Here is a 20,844-nt window from a genome sequence, read left to right as displayed (position 1 = left end):
ACAAACAAAGGCCTAGGCTGGTGAAATCTCATATGGACATGGTCCTGGCTATACAAACAAAACTAAATTTGTATAAAATCAAAATTGCACTGCCTATACTAAAAATGGGGCTGGGTGAACAAAAAGAAGAGGCCTAAATCACAATATGAAAGCCAACCACATTACGGTTTTAGTCACTATATTTCAGTTCTTTTTCTGCATTTGTGTGTGTGTGTGTGTGTGTGTGTGTGTGTGTGTTCCTGCTTAAAAACTCAAGTTGATTTTTGGAGGCTAGTAGTAAACTACAAGAATTTTCCTAGAGTGGTTGTCATCAGTTTATTTCATAAGAAAAAACACTCATAATGAAATACTTTGCTATTATGACTTAGCCAGCTGCTATCCTGAAAACAGGTGCCATGACACTCTATATATTTTGGAAGTTCCTTAAGAGATTTTCTTTACTTTTGACTCTTGGTTTAAATTATTTGTTCTTCTAGCAATTAAAAAAAAAAAGCACAGAAAGGAGATGATTTTACAAACCCTTATATATCTGAGAATGCCATTTTGCTTCTCAATTTTCATCTCTTCATTGTTCTTTGGTTTTGAACAGTGATAATGCATTTGTACAATGGAAACACTCCAGGTTTTATTCCTTTATAGGGAGGAAAGTCTATTATTTCTAACTGAACATTTTTAACAGTTATTTCCCAGTGTTCCGAAAAATGTTGTGAAGCATGTTGCCCAATAAGGGGGGCAGGTATGAGAATCAAAATGTCCAGGAAATACTGGGTACTATCAGCTGCTAAGTATGCTTTGTGAGTCAAGTGCCCACAATGGCCTTTCTTTTCATTTTTTTTAAAAATAATTTATTAGTGATTTAATAATGATTAACAAGGTTGTAAGATAACAGGGGTACAATTCCACACAGTTCCCACCACCGGAGCTCCACGTCCCATCCCCCTTAATGGAAGCCTCCCTATTCTTTATCCCTCTAGGAGTATGGATCAACATTCATAATGGGGTGCAGAAGGTGGAAGGTGCAGAAGGCTTCTATAATTGCTTCTCCACTGGACCTGGATGTTGGCAGGTGGATTCATACTCCCAGCCTGTTTCTATTTTTTCCCTAGTGGGATAGGGCTCTGGAGAGGTGAGGTTCTGGGACACATTAGTGTGGTCTTCTGCCCAAGGAATTCAGGATGAAATCATAGTAGCATCTGCAACTTGGTGGCTGAAAGGCAGTAAGATATAAAGCAGGACACACTGCTTAATAAACAGAAAACTAAAGGTAGTAGGAATAGAGCAAATGAAATTAGGGTCTTGGGACCGGTGGTGGCGCACATAGTTGAGCACAAGTTACAATGCACAAGGACCCGGGTCCAAGCCCCTGGTCCCCAGCTGCAGGGGGAAAGCATCACAAGTGGTGAAGCAGTGCTGCAGGTGTCTCTCTGTCTCTCTCCCTTCCTCTCAATTTCTGGATGTCTCTATCCAATAAATAAATAAATAAAAATAAATAAAAAAAAAAGAAATTAGGGTCTTGTATGGGAAGGAGTTAGGAAGTCTATCTTAGGTATGTTCCAAGGGGCCCATGAGTTTAGTAATTTTTGCCTGAGCCTGATAGTTAACATGTTTACTAAAAATATTGTCTGGGAAGATGTCAGAGTTTAAAATAGTACTAGAAAACTGGATTAGGACAGAGAGTAGCTCACAAACATAAGGAAAATGTTGTTTTCGCCGGGCTGGCTTCACGGGTGGGTAATAGATGACCCGGGACTCATGGCTGGGGTGTATGCAGTATCTCTTTATTTATGCAGGACGCAGCGCAATCTATACCAAGCTAAACTAAACTAAAACTAAAACGAACAATGTTGTCTTATATATACTTCCCAAGTAGGGTGTGAACAGGATGTGACACAGAGAGGGTGGAGAGAAAAGTGACTGGCAAAAATCAGGGTATGACAAGGAGAGGGGGCGGAGCAGGCAAGAATTCTACCACTGAACCACCAATGCCTTGGAGGGAGGGTGGTGCTTGTTAACAGTGGTTATGTAAATAGAATAGTGTTAAGTAGGGGGGATTAAACTAATGAAACAGAAGGGGTTTTTAGAAGCATACCAACAGGAAAATATATAAATATCATTGACTGTTTACCCTATGGATCTGAGCTAGGGCCCATATATATTCTTGTTTAGCACAGGAGGCTGTGTAACTTCTGAGTTCCTGTCAGTTTGAGCTCACAGTCCATGGTCACAGCTAGGAACATTCTAGGCTGCACTCATTTCAGGATCAGTCTTCCTTGAGTGGCAGAGTAGGCTGACCCAGCCTCCCTTTGAAGAGTGGGGCAGTCCCTACCATTGTTATTTTACATTGAGGGCAATGTCCTGTAGAGGCCCACAAGTGGGCTTATGATAATGTTGCTGATGGAGTTGACCAGTGATGGTGGACAGAGGAATCTGTTAGATTTCTAGGCCCATCATATCTTTGTGGGAATCCAAGGATTCCTTGACTAGAGTCCCAGATGATGGGTTGGCCTGGTAGTGGCCAAAAAGGCTACCATTAAGTGAGCCAGACTTCCCTGGGAAGAAGACCTCACTAATGTGTCCCAGAACCTCACCTCTCTAAAGCCCAAACCCACTAGGCTAGGGGTATGGATAAACCTGCCACACCCATGTCCAGTGGAGAAGTAGCTATAGAAGCCAGTAATTCAAATACTGAAATATGATTTCAGGTCCTCTCTCAAAGTCCACTGTGTAGTGCCTACACACTCAGAAAGAACAAAGTCAATACCCCACATACTTTACCACACTTGATTTCTTTAAGTGACTACTCCAAGTGTATTTTATTTTTCCCAAGTAATTTTTTAATTAGTTATTTGATAGTGGCCTATAAAATTATATCCAATTATATTTTTAAAGCCTAGTGTAGGGGTCTTACAAAATGGTAGTCATTTAAAAGGACTATATGTGTAATATTTCTGAAGGCTACTCTACATTAAAGTAATTTTGCTTTTAATTAACTTAGCCAATGGAAGTACAATGGAAAGGGAGAAGTCCAGCAGAAGAGTGGTTGGAAATTCCCAGATTCTTTTTTTTGTTCTAGAACTTTTTAAAAATTTATTTATAAAATAAAAATATATTGATAAGACAGTAGGACAAGAGGAATACAACTACACACAATTCCCACCACCATAACTCAGTATCCCATCCCCTTCCTTGATAGCTTCTCTACTCTTTATCCTTCTGGGAGCATGGACCCAGATCATTACAGGGTGCAGAAGGTGGAAGGTCTGGTTTTTGTTGTTGCTTCCCCACTGAACATGGGCGTTGGCACCAGATCCTAAATTTAACAGCTCTGTGCTGCCATGCTAAGTAAAGGTACAAATAAATAAATAAATAAAATCTGCACGGGGGAAAGCCACTGTAGTCAAAACAATTTATTACAAGCTCCATCACTTTAAGGTATTTCAGAAATCATTACAAAGTGAATACTGGAATCAGAAACAAGGGTTCACAGCTGCAGTATTTACTGCAAAGTCAGCATCTACCTTAAATTAAAAGATTCAAGGTGTTTCCATCACTCAGAATCCATGAAGAATGTTTCGAAGTCCAGGTCCAAGTCAGAAACAAGGGCATCTACAAAGTCATCGACAGAAGGACACTTCTGAAGCATACCTAGAAACAGAGAAATGATCAGCCAGCACCTTCATTGGAAGACAAGAAGGAAGGGTAAAGACACACTATCAAATCCATACACCAAGGGCCATTCTGGCTTTTGGAAACAAGAATTTGAGAGCCAGCAAAACAGCTCACTTGGATAGTGAACTGCTTTGTCATGTGCCAAGACCCAGGTTCAAGCCCCCACCACACTGGAGGAAGTTTCAATACTATAGTTTTTCCTCCCCTCCTGGTAACAGAACTGATTAAATGTAATAAAGGCTGAATCAACCCACTTCTTTTTTTTTTTTCTAGTATTTTTATTTACTTTATTATAAGATAGAGGCAGAGAGAAATTGAGAGGGAACTGGAGTCGGTGTATTGCACCAAGGTAAAAGACTCTGGGGTGGGGGTGGGTAAGGAGGAGAGTACAGGTCCTGGAAAACGATGACAGAGGACCTAGTGGGGGTTGTATTGTATATGGAAAACAGAAACTTTATGCATGTACAAACTATTGTATTCACTGTGGAATATAAAACATTAATCCCCTAATAAAGAAATTTAAAAAAAAGAAAGAAATTGAGAGAGGATGGAAAGGTAAAGGGAGATAGATACATTATAATAAATGTAATAAAGAGACAGAGAGACACCTGCAGTCCTTCTTCACCACTTGTGAAGCTTCTTCCTCCATGCATGTGAGGGCCAGGGGCTTGAACCTGTATGCACACTGTAATATGTATGCTTAAAACCAAGTGTGCCACCACCTGGGCCCTGAAATCAAGCCAAAAGTAACTGAAAAATGAGTATTCCAAGGATCCCAGTTTGAGCCCCCAGCTCCCCACCTGCGGGGGGGGGGGGTCACTTCACAGGTGTTGAAGCAGGTCTGCAGGTGTCTGTCTTTCTCTCCCCCTCTGTCTTCCCCATCTCTCTCCATTTCTCTGTCCTATCCAACAATGATGACATCAATAACAACAATAATAACTACAACAATAAAACAACAAGGGCAACAAAAGGGAATAAATAAATAAATATTAAAAAAAGAACTTAAAAAAAGTATTCCGACATCATTTCAAATACAAAATTATCTACAAAATGCCTTCCATCCTTCCTTCTTTCATTCCTCCTCTCCATCCTTTCCTTTCTCCCTCCCTCCCTTTTTCTTTCTTTCTGGTAGATACAGAGAAAGCAGAGAAAAGTGAAAAAGACCATAGCACTGAAACTTTATCTGCCTCTTTGTCTCTGAATAAAGATTACAGGGGTCAGGCGGTAGTGCAGCAGGTTAAGTGCACATGGCATGAAGCACAAGGACCCGCAGTAAGGATCCCGGTTTGAGCCCCCGGCTCCCCACCTGCAGGGGAATGGTGATGAAGCAGGTCTGCAGGTGTCTTTCTCTCCCCCTCTGTCTTCTCCTCCTCTCTCCATTTCTCTCTGTCCTATCCAACAACAATGACATCAATAACAACAACAATAATAACTACAACAATAAAACAACATGGGCAACAAAAGGGAGGAAGCAAAATTTAAAAATTAAAAAAATTTGAAAAATAAAGATTGGGAAGACTTCTGGAGGCATGGCTATGGAGTAACAGCGGTCTAACATCGCTCTCCCTGATCAACTAGGAGAAACAACAATAATCAACTGAGAATTCAACAAAATACAACCATGATGTAACCACAGGTGAATGCTGACATGTGGAAGGAAAAGGAGTGAGAAAGAGATCATCAGAACTCAAAAAGCCATACTCAGCCATGACTGGAGCCAAATGGGTTGTTACCCAGTAGAGCACATGGCCGGTGGCAGAAAAGTAGATCTGGGTGCTCAGAGCAACAGGATATTAAACTGCCCACAATGACCCACTAGCATATTTATGGGGGAAAAAATGTAGCTGAAATTAAAGACTTCTGACTGGCTCAGGCTAGAAAAAGGAATGGCAGGCAACTGCTGGGGATTAGCTGCTGCAGGAGTGTCACTTCTGGGGACTGAGTTAAGGCAACAACTGTCCTTAAAAAAAATCACCTAAAAAAAAACCAAAAAAACTAGTATAACCACAGGCCCTTTGGAATATAACTAAAATATGCCAGATAGCTATCTACAGAACAGAGATACCCCCCCCCCCAACTCTTCATTTGCACTACTCCAGCCTTTAGGTTCATGATTAGTCAACAATTTGTTTGGCTTTATATGTTAACTCTCTTTTCAGTCACTAGGTTCCAAATGCAAACCAGACTTCCCTGGACAGATTACCCCACCAATGTGTCCTGGAGCTCCAATTTCCCAGAACCCCACCCCACTAGGGAAAGAGAGAAGCAGGCTAGGAGTATGGATCAACCTGTCAATGCCCATGTTCAGCAGGGAAGCAATTAGAGAAGCCAGACCTTCCACCTTCTGCATCCCACAATGACCCTGGGTCCATACTCCCAGAGGGTTAAAGAATAGGAAAGCTATCAGGGAATAGGATGAGATATGGAGTTCTGGTGGTGGGAACTGTGTGGAGTTGTACCCCTCTTATCCTACGGTTTTGCCAGTGTTTCCTTTTTATAAATAATAATAATAATAAATAAAAATAAATCATCTAACACGGCACCAATTTTTGAACTTGGGAGCATCAAAATACTGAACTGCCCACAAGAATCACAGGATTTATGACAAAAACCTGCTGAGAACTAATGCTGTATGGGCTGGCTGCACAGATGCTGACACTCAGCTAGGGAAATAAAATAATTAAAGATTGGAAATAAGAGCTTGGTTTTATAATCACACTATAAGGGTGTTCCAAAAAAAAAATTCTGTGAGTTTTAAAGGCTTTTGATGATTTAATTATCTAGTCACTATCACTGGGATTAAGGCTCAATTATATTTCCCAAGGGGTTTTATATTCTATAGATATTATGGGCTAGCAAAATAGCTTTGGTGCTGTGGTCACTTTCATTTTCTCTGCCTTCTCTGTCTCAAAACAAAACAAAATAAATAAATAAAATAAATAAATATGTGTTTTGTAGACTGCTGGGAAATTGTGCAGATGCAGTCACATCTGCCATGTTGTCCCCTCAGGCTACTGCTAGTTCCCTCTCTCCGAGTGCCTGTTCCACCATGTTGTGCCCTCAGGGCATTGTCTATTTCAATATTTGGAGTGCTTTGGTTACTCCTCCCCCCTCCCATTCTCATGAGAGTTATCATCCTATCCTGGAGTGCTATGGTTACTCCTCCCCCTTCCCATTCTCGCAAAAGCTACTCCTATAAAAGCCCTTCTTCTTCCGCACCTTGCTCTCTTGCGAGTGCTTCACTTCGTGTTCAGACGCAGGAAAGGGTACTGCGTGAGGCGGCCATTTTTGCTACCTCCACGTGGCCCAACCTGTTTCTCTAGCACCCAACTCTGAGGTTAATAAATAAAGATTTGTGTTTCCTCTTCGCTCCGGACCTCCTCTCTCTCTTCTCCGCGGCACACAACAACAGTAGATATTCTATATTTGGAATGATGTCAGATATTTATTTTCAGTTAATTTGGAGTGGGTTCTAAATTTATTACATTTAATAAATTTTATTATCAGAAGTTGGGTGGTACCTAGTTGAGCACACAATGTGCTAGGACCCAGACTCAAGCTCAGCTTTGCAAATAGTGAAGCAGTGCTGCAAATGTCTCTCCTTCTCTCTCCCAATATCCTTCTCTCTCGATTTCTTTGCCTCTACCTAATAAATACATAAATAAGTAAATAGATACATAAAATTTATTATCAAGTTCTATATACCTTACTTTATTATTTGCTATTGTTATTATTATTATTTTACCATAGCACTGCTCAGTTCTGCCTTACACAGTGGTGCTGGAGTTTGAACCTGGGAACTCTGACCCTCAGGCCTGAGAGTCTTTTGCACAATTATGCTATCTCCCCAGACCCATCTACTTTAAAATCAATTAAGTATGGATTCTTTCTTTTTTTTTTTTTTTTTTCCCTCCTCCAGGGTTATTGCTGGGCTCGGTGCCTGCACCATGAATCCACCGCTCCTGGAGGCCATTTTTTTTTTCCCCCTTTTGTTGCCCTTGTTGACGCAATTCGTTGTTGGATAGGACAGAGAGAAATGGAGAGAGGAGGGGAAGACAGAGAGGGGGAGAGAAAGACAGACACCTGCAGACCTGCTTCACCGCCTGTGAAGCGACTCCCCTGCAGGTGGGGAGCCGGGAGCTCGAACCGGGACCCTTACGCCGGTCCCTGCGCTTTGCGCCACATGCGCTTAACCCACTGCGCCACCGCCCGACCCCCCAAGTATGGATTATTTCACAGAACTTTTACATCAGAATCAAAGAAGTGATTGACTTTCCTACAGAATGTCCTGCTTGGGAGAACTTCTAGCTGTATAGTCTTCCTGTGTCACAGACAAAAGTCACAGACACACAGTAGCTGGCACTCAGTTTTCCTCGTCTAACATATAGAGCTGCTATCAACTTAAAAAGCTGAGATTATCACCATTTTTCATTCTCTCTCTCTTTTTATATTTTATTTATTTATTAATGAGAAAGATAGGAGGAGAGAGAAAGAACCAGAACTCTGGCACATGTGCTGCTGGGGATTGAACTCAGGACCTCATGCTTAAGAGTCCAAAGCTTTAAGACTGTGCCACCTCCCAGACCACACCATTTTTCATTCTCAAAAAGCCAAAGATCTAGCAACCAACCTTGCTGCATCAACTTCTAGTCTCACTCAAGGGCTGAAGTGTGTCTATGCACTGGAATCTGATGGGGAAGGCTGGATCCTACCAAAGTCAACACTGAGACTTTGAAAGATTGCCAGAGTCCTCCACTGTCTCTAAAGTATTTGTGTAGCTCAGCTACCATGCTGAGCTGTATGTAGAGGGTAAGATGGACACTATTTCAGAAGTCAGCTATGTGGAGTGAAATGTCTAGACAGGGGAATTAACTAACCTAATTTACATGGAAATGTCACATGGAAAACCTAGTTTCAGGTGAGCATGGACACATACAAAAAGCTAAACAAAGTGTCTACAAGACAACTACTGAAAGATTTCATTCATATGTAGAATTTAGAGAACTGAAATAAATCAACTTGCAAAAAAAAAAGCAGAAGCAAGCTGTCTAAGATTTTGTGAGAACTCTGGTGATTATTGTTGGCAGGGTGGGGGGGGCACGGAACTGTGATGGTGGGTAAGATGTGGAACTCTACTCTGTGATTTTACAACTTTGTAAACCACTATTAATCAAAAATTTACAAAATGATTTGACAAAGAAATAAAATATATTGTCATGCCTGGGGAAAAAAAAAACCTGTGTAACTCATAGGGAAGTAAATGTTTCTTAGGATATAGAAAATAATTACCACAAGAGAAAGAAAAAGTGCTTAGATTTCATTCAGATGGGGGGGGGGGAAAGCATAATGGCTATGGCTATGCATAAAGGCTATGCCTGAGGTTCCAGAGTCCCAGGTTCAATCTCCCACACCGCCATAACTGAGCAGTGTTCTGGTACAAAGAGGAAGGGGGTGGGGGAGACAGAGAGACAGACACAGAGAAAGAGGTGCATAAATTACAGATTTCATTTAAGTGAACTGCTACTCTTTGAAATGAGAAAATGAAATGGTAAACAGAAAGAGACCCCCCCCAAAAAAAAAAAAACAAAAAAAACGGGGGCTAAGTGGCAGCAGGCTAAGCACACATGGCGCAAAGCACAAGGATTGGAGTAAGTTTCCCTGTTTGAGGCCCGGCTCAACCTGTCAATGCCCATGTTCAGCGGGGAAGCAATTACGGAAGCCAGACCTCCCACCTTCTGCAACCCACAAGGACCCTGGGTCCATGCTCCCAGAGGGATAGAGAATGGGAAAGCTATTGGGGGGAGGGGATGGGATATGGAGAGTGGGTGGCAGGAACTGTGGGGAGTTGTACCCCCCATCCTATGATTTTGTTAATGTCTCCTTTCTTAAATAAATTAATTAATTTAAAAAGAGAGAGAGAGACAAAAATACTCACAGGCTATATGTCTCAGATAGGTAGGATTGATAACCAGAATATAGAAAAGAACCTTTCAGCACATCACAAATATTTTGTAAAAGGGCAAAAGATCTGAGCAGACAAATTTGAAAGATAAACAACACATGGCTTTACTCATATGTGAAATAAAAAGAGAAAAAAGCAAATGAGCAAGCAAGACAAAACACAAGAAAATCTAGTCTTGGACTCGTAACAGAATGGAGGGTATCAGTGCAGAGGAAATGGGAGAGGGATGAATTGGATAGTGTAGATGTGATTAGACTGTTGGTGGTAGAAGAGATGCGGTATATGTATGTATTTATTGATATGTGAAAATTATATAGCATTATGAATGAATGGAAGCTAAAAAAAATTCCTGCTCTATAGAGTTCTATAATCAGAAGAGTTGTGGGGGTTTTGATAGGCACTGCAGTGAATTTGTAAATTGCTTTGGGTATAATGGCCATTTAAACAATATTAACTCTTTCCATTGAATATCTTTCTACTGCTTTGGTCTTCTCAATTTCTTTAAACAAAGTCTTAAGAGTTTTCAGTGTGCAGGTGATTCACCCACTTGGTTAGGATTATCATAAGTCTCTATTTTTTTTTGATGGATAAATGGAATTTTCTTTCTGTAAGACAACTAACAGATGGTTTCACTCATATGTGTAATCTAGAGAGCAGATATACAGGAATTTTTCAAAAAGAAAAAGAAGCAGCAGCAGCAGCAGCAGCAAACTGTTTCTAAGACTTGTGAGAACTCCCCTACACCTATCGACATGTAATCTTTGACAAAGGTGTCCAGACTATTAAATGGGGAGAGTCTCTTCAACAAATGGTGTTGGAAACATGCAGAAGAATAAAACTGAACCACTATATTTCACTAAACACAAAAGTAAATTCCAAATGGGTCAAGGACTTGGATGTTAGACCAGAAACTATCAAATACTTACAGGAAAATACTGGCAGAACTCTTTTCCTTCTAAATTGTAAAGGCATCTTTAATAATACATCTTTAATAATACAAATCCAATTATAAAAAAGACTAAATCAAAAAATAAAACAATGGGACTACATCAAATTAAAAAGCTTCTGCACAGCAAAAGAAACCACCACCCAAACAAAGAGGCCTCCTATAGATTGGGAGAAGATTTTAACATGCCATACATCAGGCAAGAGGCTAAAAACCAAAATATATAAAGAGCTTGCCAAACTCAACAACAAGAAAACAGATGACCCCATCCAAAAATGGGGAGAGGATATGAACAGAATATTCTCCATAGAAGAGATCCAAAAGGCCAGCAGACATATGAAAAATGCTCCAAGTCTTTGATTGTCAGAGAAATGCAAATAAAGACAACAATGAGATACCACTTCACTCCTGTGAGAATGTCATACATCAGAAAAGGTAGCAACAAAAGAACGAAAGAACCCTCCTGCACTGCTGGTGGAAATGTAAATAGGTCCAACCCCTGTGGAGAGCAGTTTGGAGAACTCTCAGAAGGCTGTAAGTGGACCTACCCTATGACCCTGGGGATATATCCTAAGGAACAAAACACACCCATCCAAAAAGATATGTGTAGACTAGTGGACATAGCAGCGCAGTTTGTAATAGCCATATCCTGGAAGCAATCCAGGCTGAGCAAGCTGTGGTGTATATATATATATATATATACACACAATGGGATACTACTCAGCTATTAAAAATAGTGATTTCACCATTTTCAGCCCATTTTGGATGGAGCTTGAAGAAATCATGTTAAATGAGATAAGTCAGAAACAGATGAGTATGGGATGATCTCACTCACAGATAGAAGTTGAAAAACAAGGTCAGAAGAGAAAACACTAAGCAGAACCTGGACTAGAGTTGGTTTACTGCACCAAAGTAAAAGACTCTGAAGTGCGGGGGGAGAGTTGGGTCCTGGATCATGATGGCAGAGAAAGACCTAGTGGAGGTTGAATAATTATGTGGAAAACTGGGAAATGTTATGCATGTATAAACCTTTGTATTTTACAGTCAACTGTAAACCATTAATCCTCCAATAAAGAGATTAAAAAAAAAAAAGACCTGTGAGAACTATGATGGTTATCTTTGGGAGAGGACCAGATAATCTTAAAATATTGTAACTCACTATTAATCACAAATAAAAATGGAAAAAAGTTTTCTTTCTGGGAGTCGGGCTGTAGTGTAGCGGGCTAAGCGCAGGTGGCGCAAAGCACAAGGACCGGCATAAGGATCCCGGTTTGAACCCCGGCTCCCCACCTGCAGGGGAGTCGCTTCACAGGCGGTGAAGCAGGTCTGCAGGTGTCTATCTTTCTCTCCTCCTCTCTGTCTTCCCCTCCCTCTCTCCATTTCTCTCTGTCCTATCCAACAACAACAACAATAATAACTACAACAATAAAACAACAAGGGCAACAAAAGGGAATAAATTAAAAAAAAAAGTTTTCTTTCTGTTAGCTGGCTGTTCATGTGTTGAAATGAAAGAGATCATTACATACTGATTTTGTACCCCACAAATTCTCTGTAGTCATTACTGTTTTTAATAGATTTTTGGTGGTGCTTTTATATGTCTATAAAACAATGTTATCTGCAATTAGTGACAGTTCTGCTTTTAACTTTCTAATTTGAGTACCTTTTCATGTATAATAGCTGTGGTTAGGACTTACAATACTATGTGGGATAAAATAGACAAAGTACAGATTCTTGTCTTGTTCCTAAAAGGCTGATAGCTTTTCACTATTGATCATGGTGTCAGTTGCAGGCTTGTCATATATGTCTCCCTTCTTTTTTAATGGACTATTTCTTCTATCATCACTTTGTTGAGACTTTATCATAAATGGGCACTTAATCTTGTTAAATGCTAATAGGTATAGATACACTGAGAGGATCACATAATTTTTATCTATCATTTTGTTAAGACAGCATAGAACAACTGATCTGTAGCTTTTGAGGCATCTTGTATCCCTGAAATAAATCCCATCTTCCAGACTGTATGACTCTCTTGATGCACCGTTGAATTCAGTTTTGTTGAAGATGTTTGCATTTGTGTTCATCAGAGATGTTGGAATGTGATTTTCTTTTTGTCATGTCCTTGCCTGCTTTAGTGTTACAGTCACAGTAGCCATGTAAAATGAGTTATGAAGCATTCTTGCCTTTTTAATTTTGGGGAAGAGTTTGAGAAGTCAAAGATCATTTCTGACTGGCAAAATTCATCAGTCAAGTCCAGGTCCAGGGTTTTTGAATACTGGAAGATTTTTTTTTAATTTTTAATTATTTATTTATTTCCTTTTGTTGCCCTTGTTGTTTTATTGTTATAGTTATTATTGTTGTTGTTGTTGTTGGATAGGACAGAGAGAAATGGAGAAAGGAGAGAGACACAGAGAGGGGAAGAGAAAGACAGACACCTGCAGACCTGCTTCACCACCTGTGAAACGACTCCCCTGCAGGTGGGGAGCTGGGGGCTCGAACTGGAATCCTTTTGCAGGTCCTTGCGCTTTGCACCACGTGCGCTTAACCCGCTGCACTACCGCCCGACTCCCAAATACTGCAAGATTTCTGACAGCTGTTCTCAATCTCCTCACTAGTGATCAGACTATTGAGATTTGCAATTCTTTCTGACTCAAGTCTTGGAACACTGGATGGATTTAAGGCTTTCCTCTGGTTAAGTTGTGTCACTAGTGATAAAAATGTTGTGTCTTAGATGATTGCTCAAGAAGCATAATTCATATCATATCATCTAGACATAGGTTATTATGTAGACATAGTCTGATTAATAAGCCAGTTTTCATATCCTGCTCAAGTCCCTTACAGAACAGGCCGCTTAATGCAGAGGGAAACATTTAACACAGCTCCCAATCAAATATGCTAACCTATTACACCATCTTTTTCCTTTTAGTAATTGAAACAGAATGACTGGCCACTTATAATTAAATGACTGGAACACTGTCAGGAGGCAAAAATCCATTTATTCAGAGCCAACCTATTCAGTTAAGAATGGACTGGACCTCCCATCCCTTTGAAGTGATTCATTTCAACTGAACAAACTGCCAATATAAATATGACCTTGACCTTTCTCCCTGGCAGACAGGCCTGTGTAGCACACAGCCTCCTCCTATTTCCTGTATTCAACCATTCCTGCATCTGAGAAAATGGCAATTGTGGTAACAACAAGAGGAACACATATGCACTCATGGTACTTTAAAAGGAAATCTGATCACAGCTAACTGGTTTGGTAATTTTTTATGTTATTTGATGGCTACAGATTAAGGTTCAAAAGAGAAGAAAAGCAGGACCTGAAGGAATAAAGAACTCTTAACTGAAGTTAGAATTCATTTAGTGTTTTGTGATGGTATCCTTACTTTAATCAGATTTAAATATTTTGCAAGTGTCAACATGAAGTAATTTCTATACAGACAATTAAAAGAAAAAGTGTTTCAGGCAGTTCCACAACTGAAAAAAATTGAAGGTAGAGTGAAAAGATTCCAGGAAGTCTCTGATTTACTTTTAAGTTGATGAAAGTATACCGTTTTCATGTCTTTATTTTATTTTTGTTTTTGTTGGGGCACCTCTCTGGTATGATTTGTTTTTTCCCAAATAAAGAGAGAAAGCAAGAAAGTGAGAAAGAGGGAAAAACATCACAGTATTGAAGCTTTCCCAAGTGCAGTGGGGGCCAGAACTAAGCCTGTATCACACACATGATGAAGCAGGTGCACTATCTAGGTGAGCTATCTTTCTGGCTCGTCTCTTAAGTTTAAAAGAGGGTTTATCAGGCTAGCAATTTCTTAGTTGTCTCTAGGAACTAGGGTGTTAGGTTACTAGGTGGGTAGAGTTTATAGGTTTCATTGCTGAGATATATTTCACTGTCAAAACCAAATAAAATAGGAGCAGAATGAACTGAGTTAGCCAGATGGATGGAAACAAATTTTAACTGTACAACTAAAAAGTTCCAGTAACAAGGTAAAGTCATAAAAAACCTAAAACAAACAGTTAAAGACTGATTTATTCTTCTCATTTTACCTGACAGGCAAGTGAGCTAATAAAAATTTGTGTACTGGTTACATTGATTAGGCTGGAATCAGCAGATGCAGCATCAGTTGGTATGACTTGAGAGAAGCATGCAGGAAAGTGAGCCCCACCCTAGAGGTTCCAAGACTGGGAGATGTATAGGCTTTATATAGAAAGGGGAAGTTTCCTGCACTTTGGACTGTGTCCAGAGACGTCAGATGTGGAAAGTCAACTCTTCAGCTTCATTACTCTGGTGAGACCTTTCCTAGCTCATAGGACTCCTTAACTCCATTAGTACACTCCTTAACTAAACCTCAAAACCTAGATATATAGACCAGGGCCCATAAGATAGGGCATATATATATATATATATATATATATATATATATATATATATATACACATACACACACACACACACACAAGTTAGGGGAAAATATATACCTTAAAGTAAAAGTGCACAATAGTTCACAGTGAGTCAATAAATGCAGCAAGCAAGTATAGAGAATTAAAAAGACACCTTAAAATACCTAGATACCCTCTTCACCTACCTCCTAATGCACATCCCACAATTACTCCAAAGCTAACCATCTAAGATCACTACAAAGCTAACCATATCAAACAAAGTAAGGGCTACAAAAGCTGAATAAAGGCAAGAGACTGACATATATTAACAATGACTCTTTAGTCACTAGCAGGACACCCCATCACCTGGGGCCCTATTCAAGGAGCCCTACGGTTCCTACACAGACGTGATACCTCTCACCACTGTCACTGGCCATCTCCATCAGGAACAACAACAACTCCTTTATGGGTCCTTAGGACCTTGCCCTCAATGTGGATCAACAATGGTAGGGAATGTTCCATTTTCCAAAGGGAGGCTGAACAACATACTTTACCTACCATCTGAGGAAGATGGGTTCTGAATTTAGTGCAGTCTACAGTGTTCCTAGCTGTGACCACAGAATGTGATCTCAGATCTACAGAGATGCAGAGGTTACATAGGCTCCTGTGCTGAATATGGGCCCCAAACCAAATCGATGGGATTTACAGTTAACAATATTTATATACTTTCCCCATATTTGGGAGCTACTTTCTTCCCTGATCCAGCTTTCCAGTTCTTTTTCCAAATATGACACTCAACAGCATGTACTACCACACTCATCTCCCACTAAGCCTATTTCTATTTCCTATATCAAGAATATGTTCCCTCCATTCCATGTTAAGGTTTGTACCAGAGTCAAGCTGCAGATGCACACCCTAGGCTATCCACTCGTTTATTATTAGTGATTTAATATTGTTCTACAAAGTACTTTTGACCACAGCATGGCTCAGCTCTAGCTTATGAAAGTGCTGGGGACTGAACCTGGGACCTCAGAGCCTCAAGCATGGAAGCCCACTGCATAAACCACCTTGGCCCTGCATGCCCTATTCTTTAGTAGTATATTTTACCCTAACCAGAGCATCATTTGCATAGTAACATACTCTTGGCATGAAGCCTAACCTCTTGGCTTGGGTGTGCAACTAATACAATGATCTGAAGACAGAGAGTGGCTGGTTGGCAGTTCTGGTTATGTCTCTAAGTCAATCAAGTAAAGGAAGAATACACTCCTGGCCTCTTTTACTAAGCACCTGGGGCCAAATGGTGTGGTGTTCATTTCATTTTGAGAGTCAAGGGATTGCTGGGGCAACCCAAGAAACATTTCATGTCATGGAAGAGAGGCGGGGTAGTACCATCTGTTCTTTGAACCTGTTTCCTCTGGTGTTTAACAGCAACCAAGGGTACCTAGTCAAATAAAACCACGGTTGAGTTTAATCTGGACTTAGTAAAAGCAAGGAAGGAGAATGAAGCCACTATAATGATCAGTGAGTATATAAGATTTTCTTTCTGTTGTTTATTCACTTACTCACTCATCTCCTCTGTAGCACAGTGCCCAAGATGAAATTAAGGCAGACACAATAACCAGGCTATGGGGAAGATACATCAGATAATAGTGATGAAGGGTCTGTCTCATAAAAATCTGGGATCTGCTAACCCTGGAAGTGCTATTCTCACACCAACCTCCTGGGTATCACCTGGCTACTTGCTAGAAATGCACATTCTGGGCCCTAGCAGTTGGGAGACAGCTGGATTCAGCAGCTAGAGCTGCTGTGAGTTGCCCCAGGGTTCTCACTGCTGCTCAGATGAACTAGAAGGAGCTCATCACAGAGCAAAGTAAGATACCTTCTCACAACTGTTGACACAAAATACAGGGACCATGAAAGACTCACTGGTTCCCCCTTCAACTAAATGCAAAAGTACTTGATTCTCAAATGAAACAGAAACTTTGCTGAAACCAAAGCAGGGTTGGTGGTGTTGGGTCCCTGCTCTGAGACATAAGCAGAAAGTCCACAAGAGTTAACCCAGCTGGTTGGGAAAGGACTAAGTAGATTTGACAGGCCAGATCACCTGAACATCTGGGAAGGAATGGGTACAGTTACTGCAAACAGGAAGCCTGTCTAAAAGAGAAGAGTAGTATGTCTATTTAAAAAAAAATTTAAAAAGGAGTTGCAGGGGGTGGAGATGAGAAGACTGAGAGATAGGGAAGCATCCTTACCCAGGTAGGTCTTAGGTTTGAACCCCAGCACCCATTGCAAAGCATGTGAACAACAAAGAGCAAAGCAACTTGAACTCCATGGATGGTAAAACTGTGGTATGCCTGCACTCTCTTACTGTTAATTAGAACAACAACAACAACAAAAAACTTAAAAGGGCAGCTATGTATATCCTGGTTTCTCCTGGGAAACAGTTCTTTGTCTTGATGGATCACTGGTTCTTCTGGGAGGGGAGGCCAGAAACTCATGCCAGCTGGCTACTGTGAGAGGGAATCCACAGTGAAGAAGGGAGAGCCTTTCTCTCTGTTAGGTGTGCTCAGCCAAGAGTCATTCAGCTCTCATTCCGATTTCATGGCCTGTTCCTCTCATCGATGCCTGTTATACTCTGCAAAAAAATAAGGTTTCTGCCCAAAGCGTGCTGCAAAGCAAAAAGGCTTGCTAGTAAAGGTGGTAGATCAATTAGTTATAATGCCAGAGTGATGATGTGAGAAACCAGGGGAGGGTGTGTGTGCAATGTACAACACCAGGATTTAGTTAATACACTGTGGGTATGTGTGTTTGTAAGCACAAGTTCATATGTATGCATAAGTTAGGGGGAAATATATACTTTAAAGTAAAAGTGCGTAATAGTCTACAGTGACTCACTAAGTGCAGCAAGCAAGCAGAAAGACCTAAAAAAAGACAACATAAAGTATTTAATCAAATAGTTCCTATTTAGACCTAAATACTCTCCTCACCTACTTCCTTTTTCACTTCTCTCAATCACTCTAAGCCTAGCCTTGTCAGATAAAGTAAGGACTACAAAAGTTGGATAAGGGTAAGAGACCAGCACTTTTTAATGATGGCCCTTTTAGTCACTACCAGGTCACCCTAACATCAGGGGCCCTAGTCAGGGAATCCTGAGATTCCCATATACATATGATGGGCCTAGACTTCTAACAGATCCTTTTCTCCACCATCACTGGTCAAGTCCATCAGGAACAACATCATAAACCCTCTTGTGGGTCTCTACAGGACCTTGCACTCAATGTAGAACAACAATGGTAGAAACTGCCCCACTCTCTAAAGAGAGGCTGTGTCAACATACTCTGCCACACGAGGAAGACTGATCCTGAAATGAGTGCAGCCTAGAGTGTTCCCAGCTATGACCATGGAATACAAGTTCAGACTGGTGGGGATGCAGAGGTTGCACAGGTTCCCGTGCTAAGTATGGATAGACATGGGCCCTAGGTCAGATTGATGGTGTTTACACTTAATGACATTTATATACTCTTCCCATATTTGGGAGCTACTCTCTGCCCTGATCCAGCTTTCTGGTCCTATTCCCAACTCTGACACCATCTTTCCAGACAACACTTACAGCCCATCTACAAGTCAGCTACCGGACTGAGACAAATATTAGTTAAGTCATGGGTCCCTTGGAATATACCTTAGACTTCAAAGACCACAAATCTCATCTGCTAGATTCTTACCTTTAGGTTCCTGATTATAAAACAATTTCTTCTACTTTATATCTTAATGCTTTTCAGCCACCAAACTGCAGGTGCTAAGATGACACCAACCAGACTTCCCTGGACAGATGACCTCACCAATGTATTCTGGAACCCCACCTCTCCAGAGCCCAACCCCACTAAAGAAAGATAGAAACAGGCTGGGGGAATGTATTGACCTGTCAATGCCCATGTCCAGCAGAGAAGCAATTACAGAAACCAGACCTCTCACCTTCTGCACCCCATAACTATCACTGGTCCATAATCCCAGAGGGATAAAGAATAGTGAGGCTTCTAGTGGAAGGGGAGGAATTTGGAACTCTGGTGGTGGGGATTGTGTGGAATTGTACCCTCTTATCCCACAGTCTTGTCGAACATTATTAAATCACTAATAAAATTTTTTTTAAAAAAGGTTAATGGTTTCATGTTATGTATAGTTTGCTTATTTATTCCCTTTTGTTGCTCTTGTTGTTTTACTGTTGTAGTTATTATTGTTGTCATCGTTGTTGGACAGGACAGAGAGAAATGGAGAGAGGAGGGGAAGATAGAGAGGGGGAGAGAAAGATAGACACTTGCAGACTTGCTTTACTGCCTGTGAAGTGATTCCCCTGGAGGTGGGGAGCCGGGGGCTCGAACTAGGATCCTTACATCGGTCCTTGCGCTTTGTGCCACATGTGCTTAACCCGCTGCACTACTGCCCAACTCCCTAGTTTATATTTTTTAATTAAAAAATATATCTAATAGAATCTCTGATTTTCCTAGATGTCCAGTTGTCTGTGACAATCCTTCATTAACAAACATAATAGGGACCAGCAGTGGCACATCCAGCACAGTGTACAAGTAATCATGTGCAAGGACCTGGGTTTAAGTTTCCAGTCCCCACAAGTGGTGAAGCAGTGCTGTGGATGTCTCTCTCTATCTCTCTGTATCTACCTCACCCCTTCTCAATTTCTCTTTGTCTCTATCAACAACAATAACAACAATGAAAAAAATCAAACATAATAATGAGGAGATGGAAGTGCATAGCTGGTAGAGTAGCAGACTTGCAAACATGAGGTCCTAGGTTTGACCACCTGCACCACCTAGCACCAGAGTGGTGCTCTGGTTAGCTCTTTCATGTTAACAACACATAAATCTTTATTGAAAAGCAGAGTGCCTAAACAGCTTTGGGAATCAGTGGAATGGAGTTCCAGAGTATTCCCAACTTCATGGTGAGTTCTAAAACCCATTGTAACAGCTAATGACTCCTTTTTGTGCTGGAATAATTATGTGTGCCACACTGGATGCAGACTGATGAAGACTTACGGTACAAAGTCTGCATGAGTTTTATGAGATCAGAATCCTCCTAGCAGGTCTGGCTCACCCATGCCTGGGGCAACTGCATGGCTCAGTTGCTAGCCTTTGAAGTCTGCCTGCCTACATGGCTGTGGTTACTCACCCCCCAACCCCCTCTCTGCAGCTAGATCCCCACTATCTCCCATCAGTTCCTGAGAAAGTTAGGACACCCACCAGAAAGTGAAATTCTTTTCCTCCTTAGAACTTTAAAGAATAAAACAAACAAGCAAACAAACAAACAAAAAACCTCTCTTACCCCCTAGGCTGGGCTAATACCTGCTGTTGTTCACATAGGAGCTTCCATTTTGAGGTTGCTGAGTGGATCCCAGAGGGTTCAGTGCCAGCAACCAAGGATGTGATGCTCTGTTTACACATTAGTTTATTTTAATGTCATCTTGAGGTTTTAGGATCCCATTTACCATTTTATTTCTGTGTTATAAAACATTTTGCCTTTTGAAGCTTGATGTCTTCCTTAAACAAACACACCCACCCATTAAACTGTGGACACACCCTCTAAAAAAAAAATCAGTTCTTAGCCTTGAGAACGCAGGTGCTTTCTTCCATTTATTCCCTGGAGCTCTCAGCTATTTCAGAAGCTGGGCTGAGTAAACAGACAAACAAGCCAAAGATTAGGGATTGTGTTGACTCAGCTATTATTCCCTGATGCCATTTACCTCCAGGACTCCATGTGGTAATCCCAGAACCACTCAGTTCTCATTCTGATTCCATAACATGTTCCCTTCATTGATTCCTGCTATGCTCTGCAATATTCGGATTAAAGGTTCCCTCCAATGAATGTCTTGCAAAGCAACAGA

General features: G+C 40.9%; 2 protein-coding genes across 2 annotated transcripts in view; one reads left to right on the top strand and one right to left on the bottom strand.

The window, feature by feature from the left end:
- The window catches only part of TNFRSF19 (TNF receptor superfamily member 19), a 125,181-nt gene that overhangs the window by 98,292 nt on the left and 6,045 nt on the right, over positions 1-20,844 (top strand). The window lies entirely within an intron of this gene.
- The window catches only part of MIPEP (mitochondrial intermediate peptidase), a 135,602-nt gene continuing 118,150 nt past the window's right edge, over positions 3,393-20,844 (bottom strand). The window contains exon 19 of the mRNA XM_007533689.3: positions 3,393-3,645. Coding sequence (XP_007533751.1) covers positions 3,548-3,645 — 98 coding nt within the window. The 3' untranslated portion in view covers positions 3,393-3,547. The remainder of the gene's footprint in view (positions 3,646-20,844) is intronic.

Source organism: Erinaceus europaeus, chromosome 7 (assembly GCF_950295315.1).
Source record: "Erinaceus europaeus chromosome 7, mEriEur2.1, whole genome shotgun sequence".
Classification (NCBI taxonomy): Eukaryota; Metazoa; Chordata; class Mammalia; order Eulipotyphla; family Erinaceidae; genus Erinaceus; species Erinaceus europaeus.
This window is presented reverse-complemented; position numbering and strand designations above follow the sequence as displayed.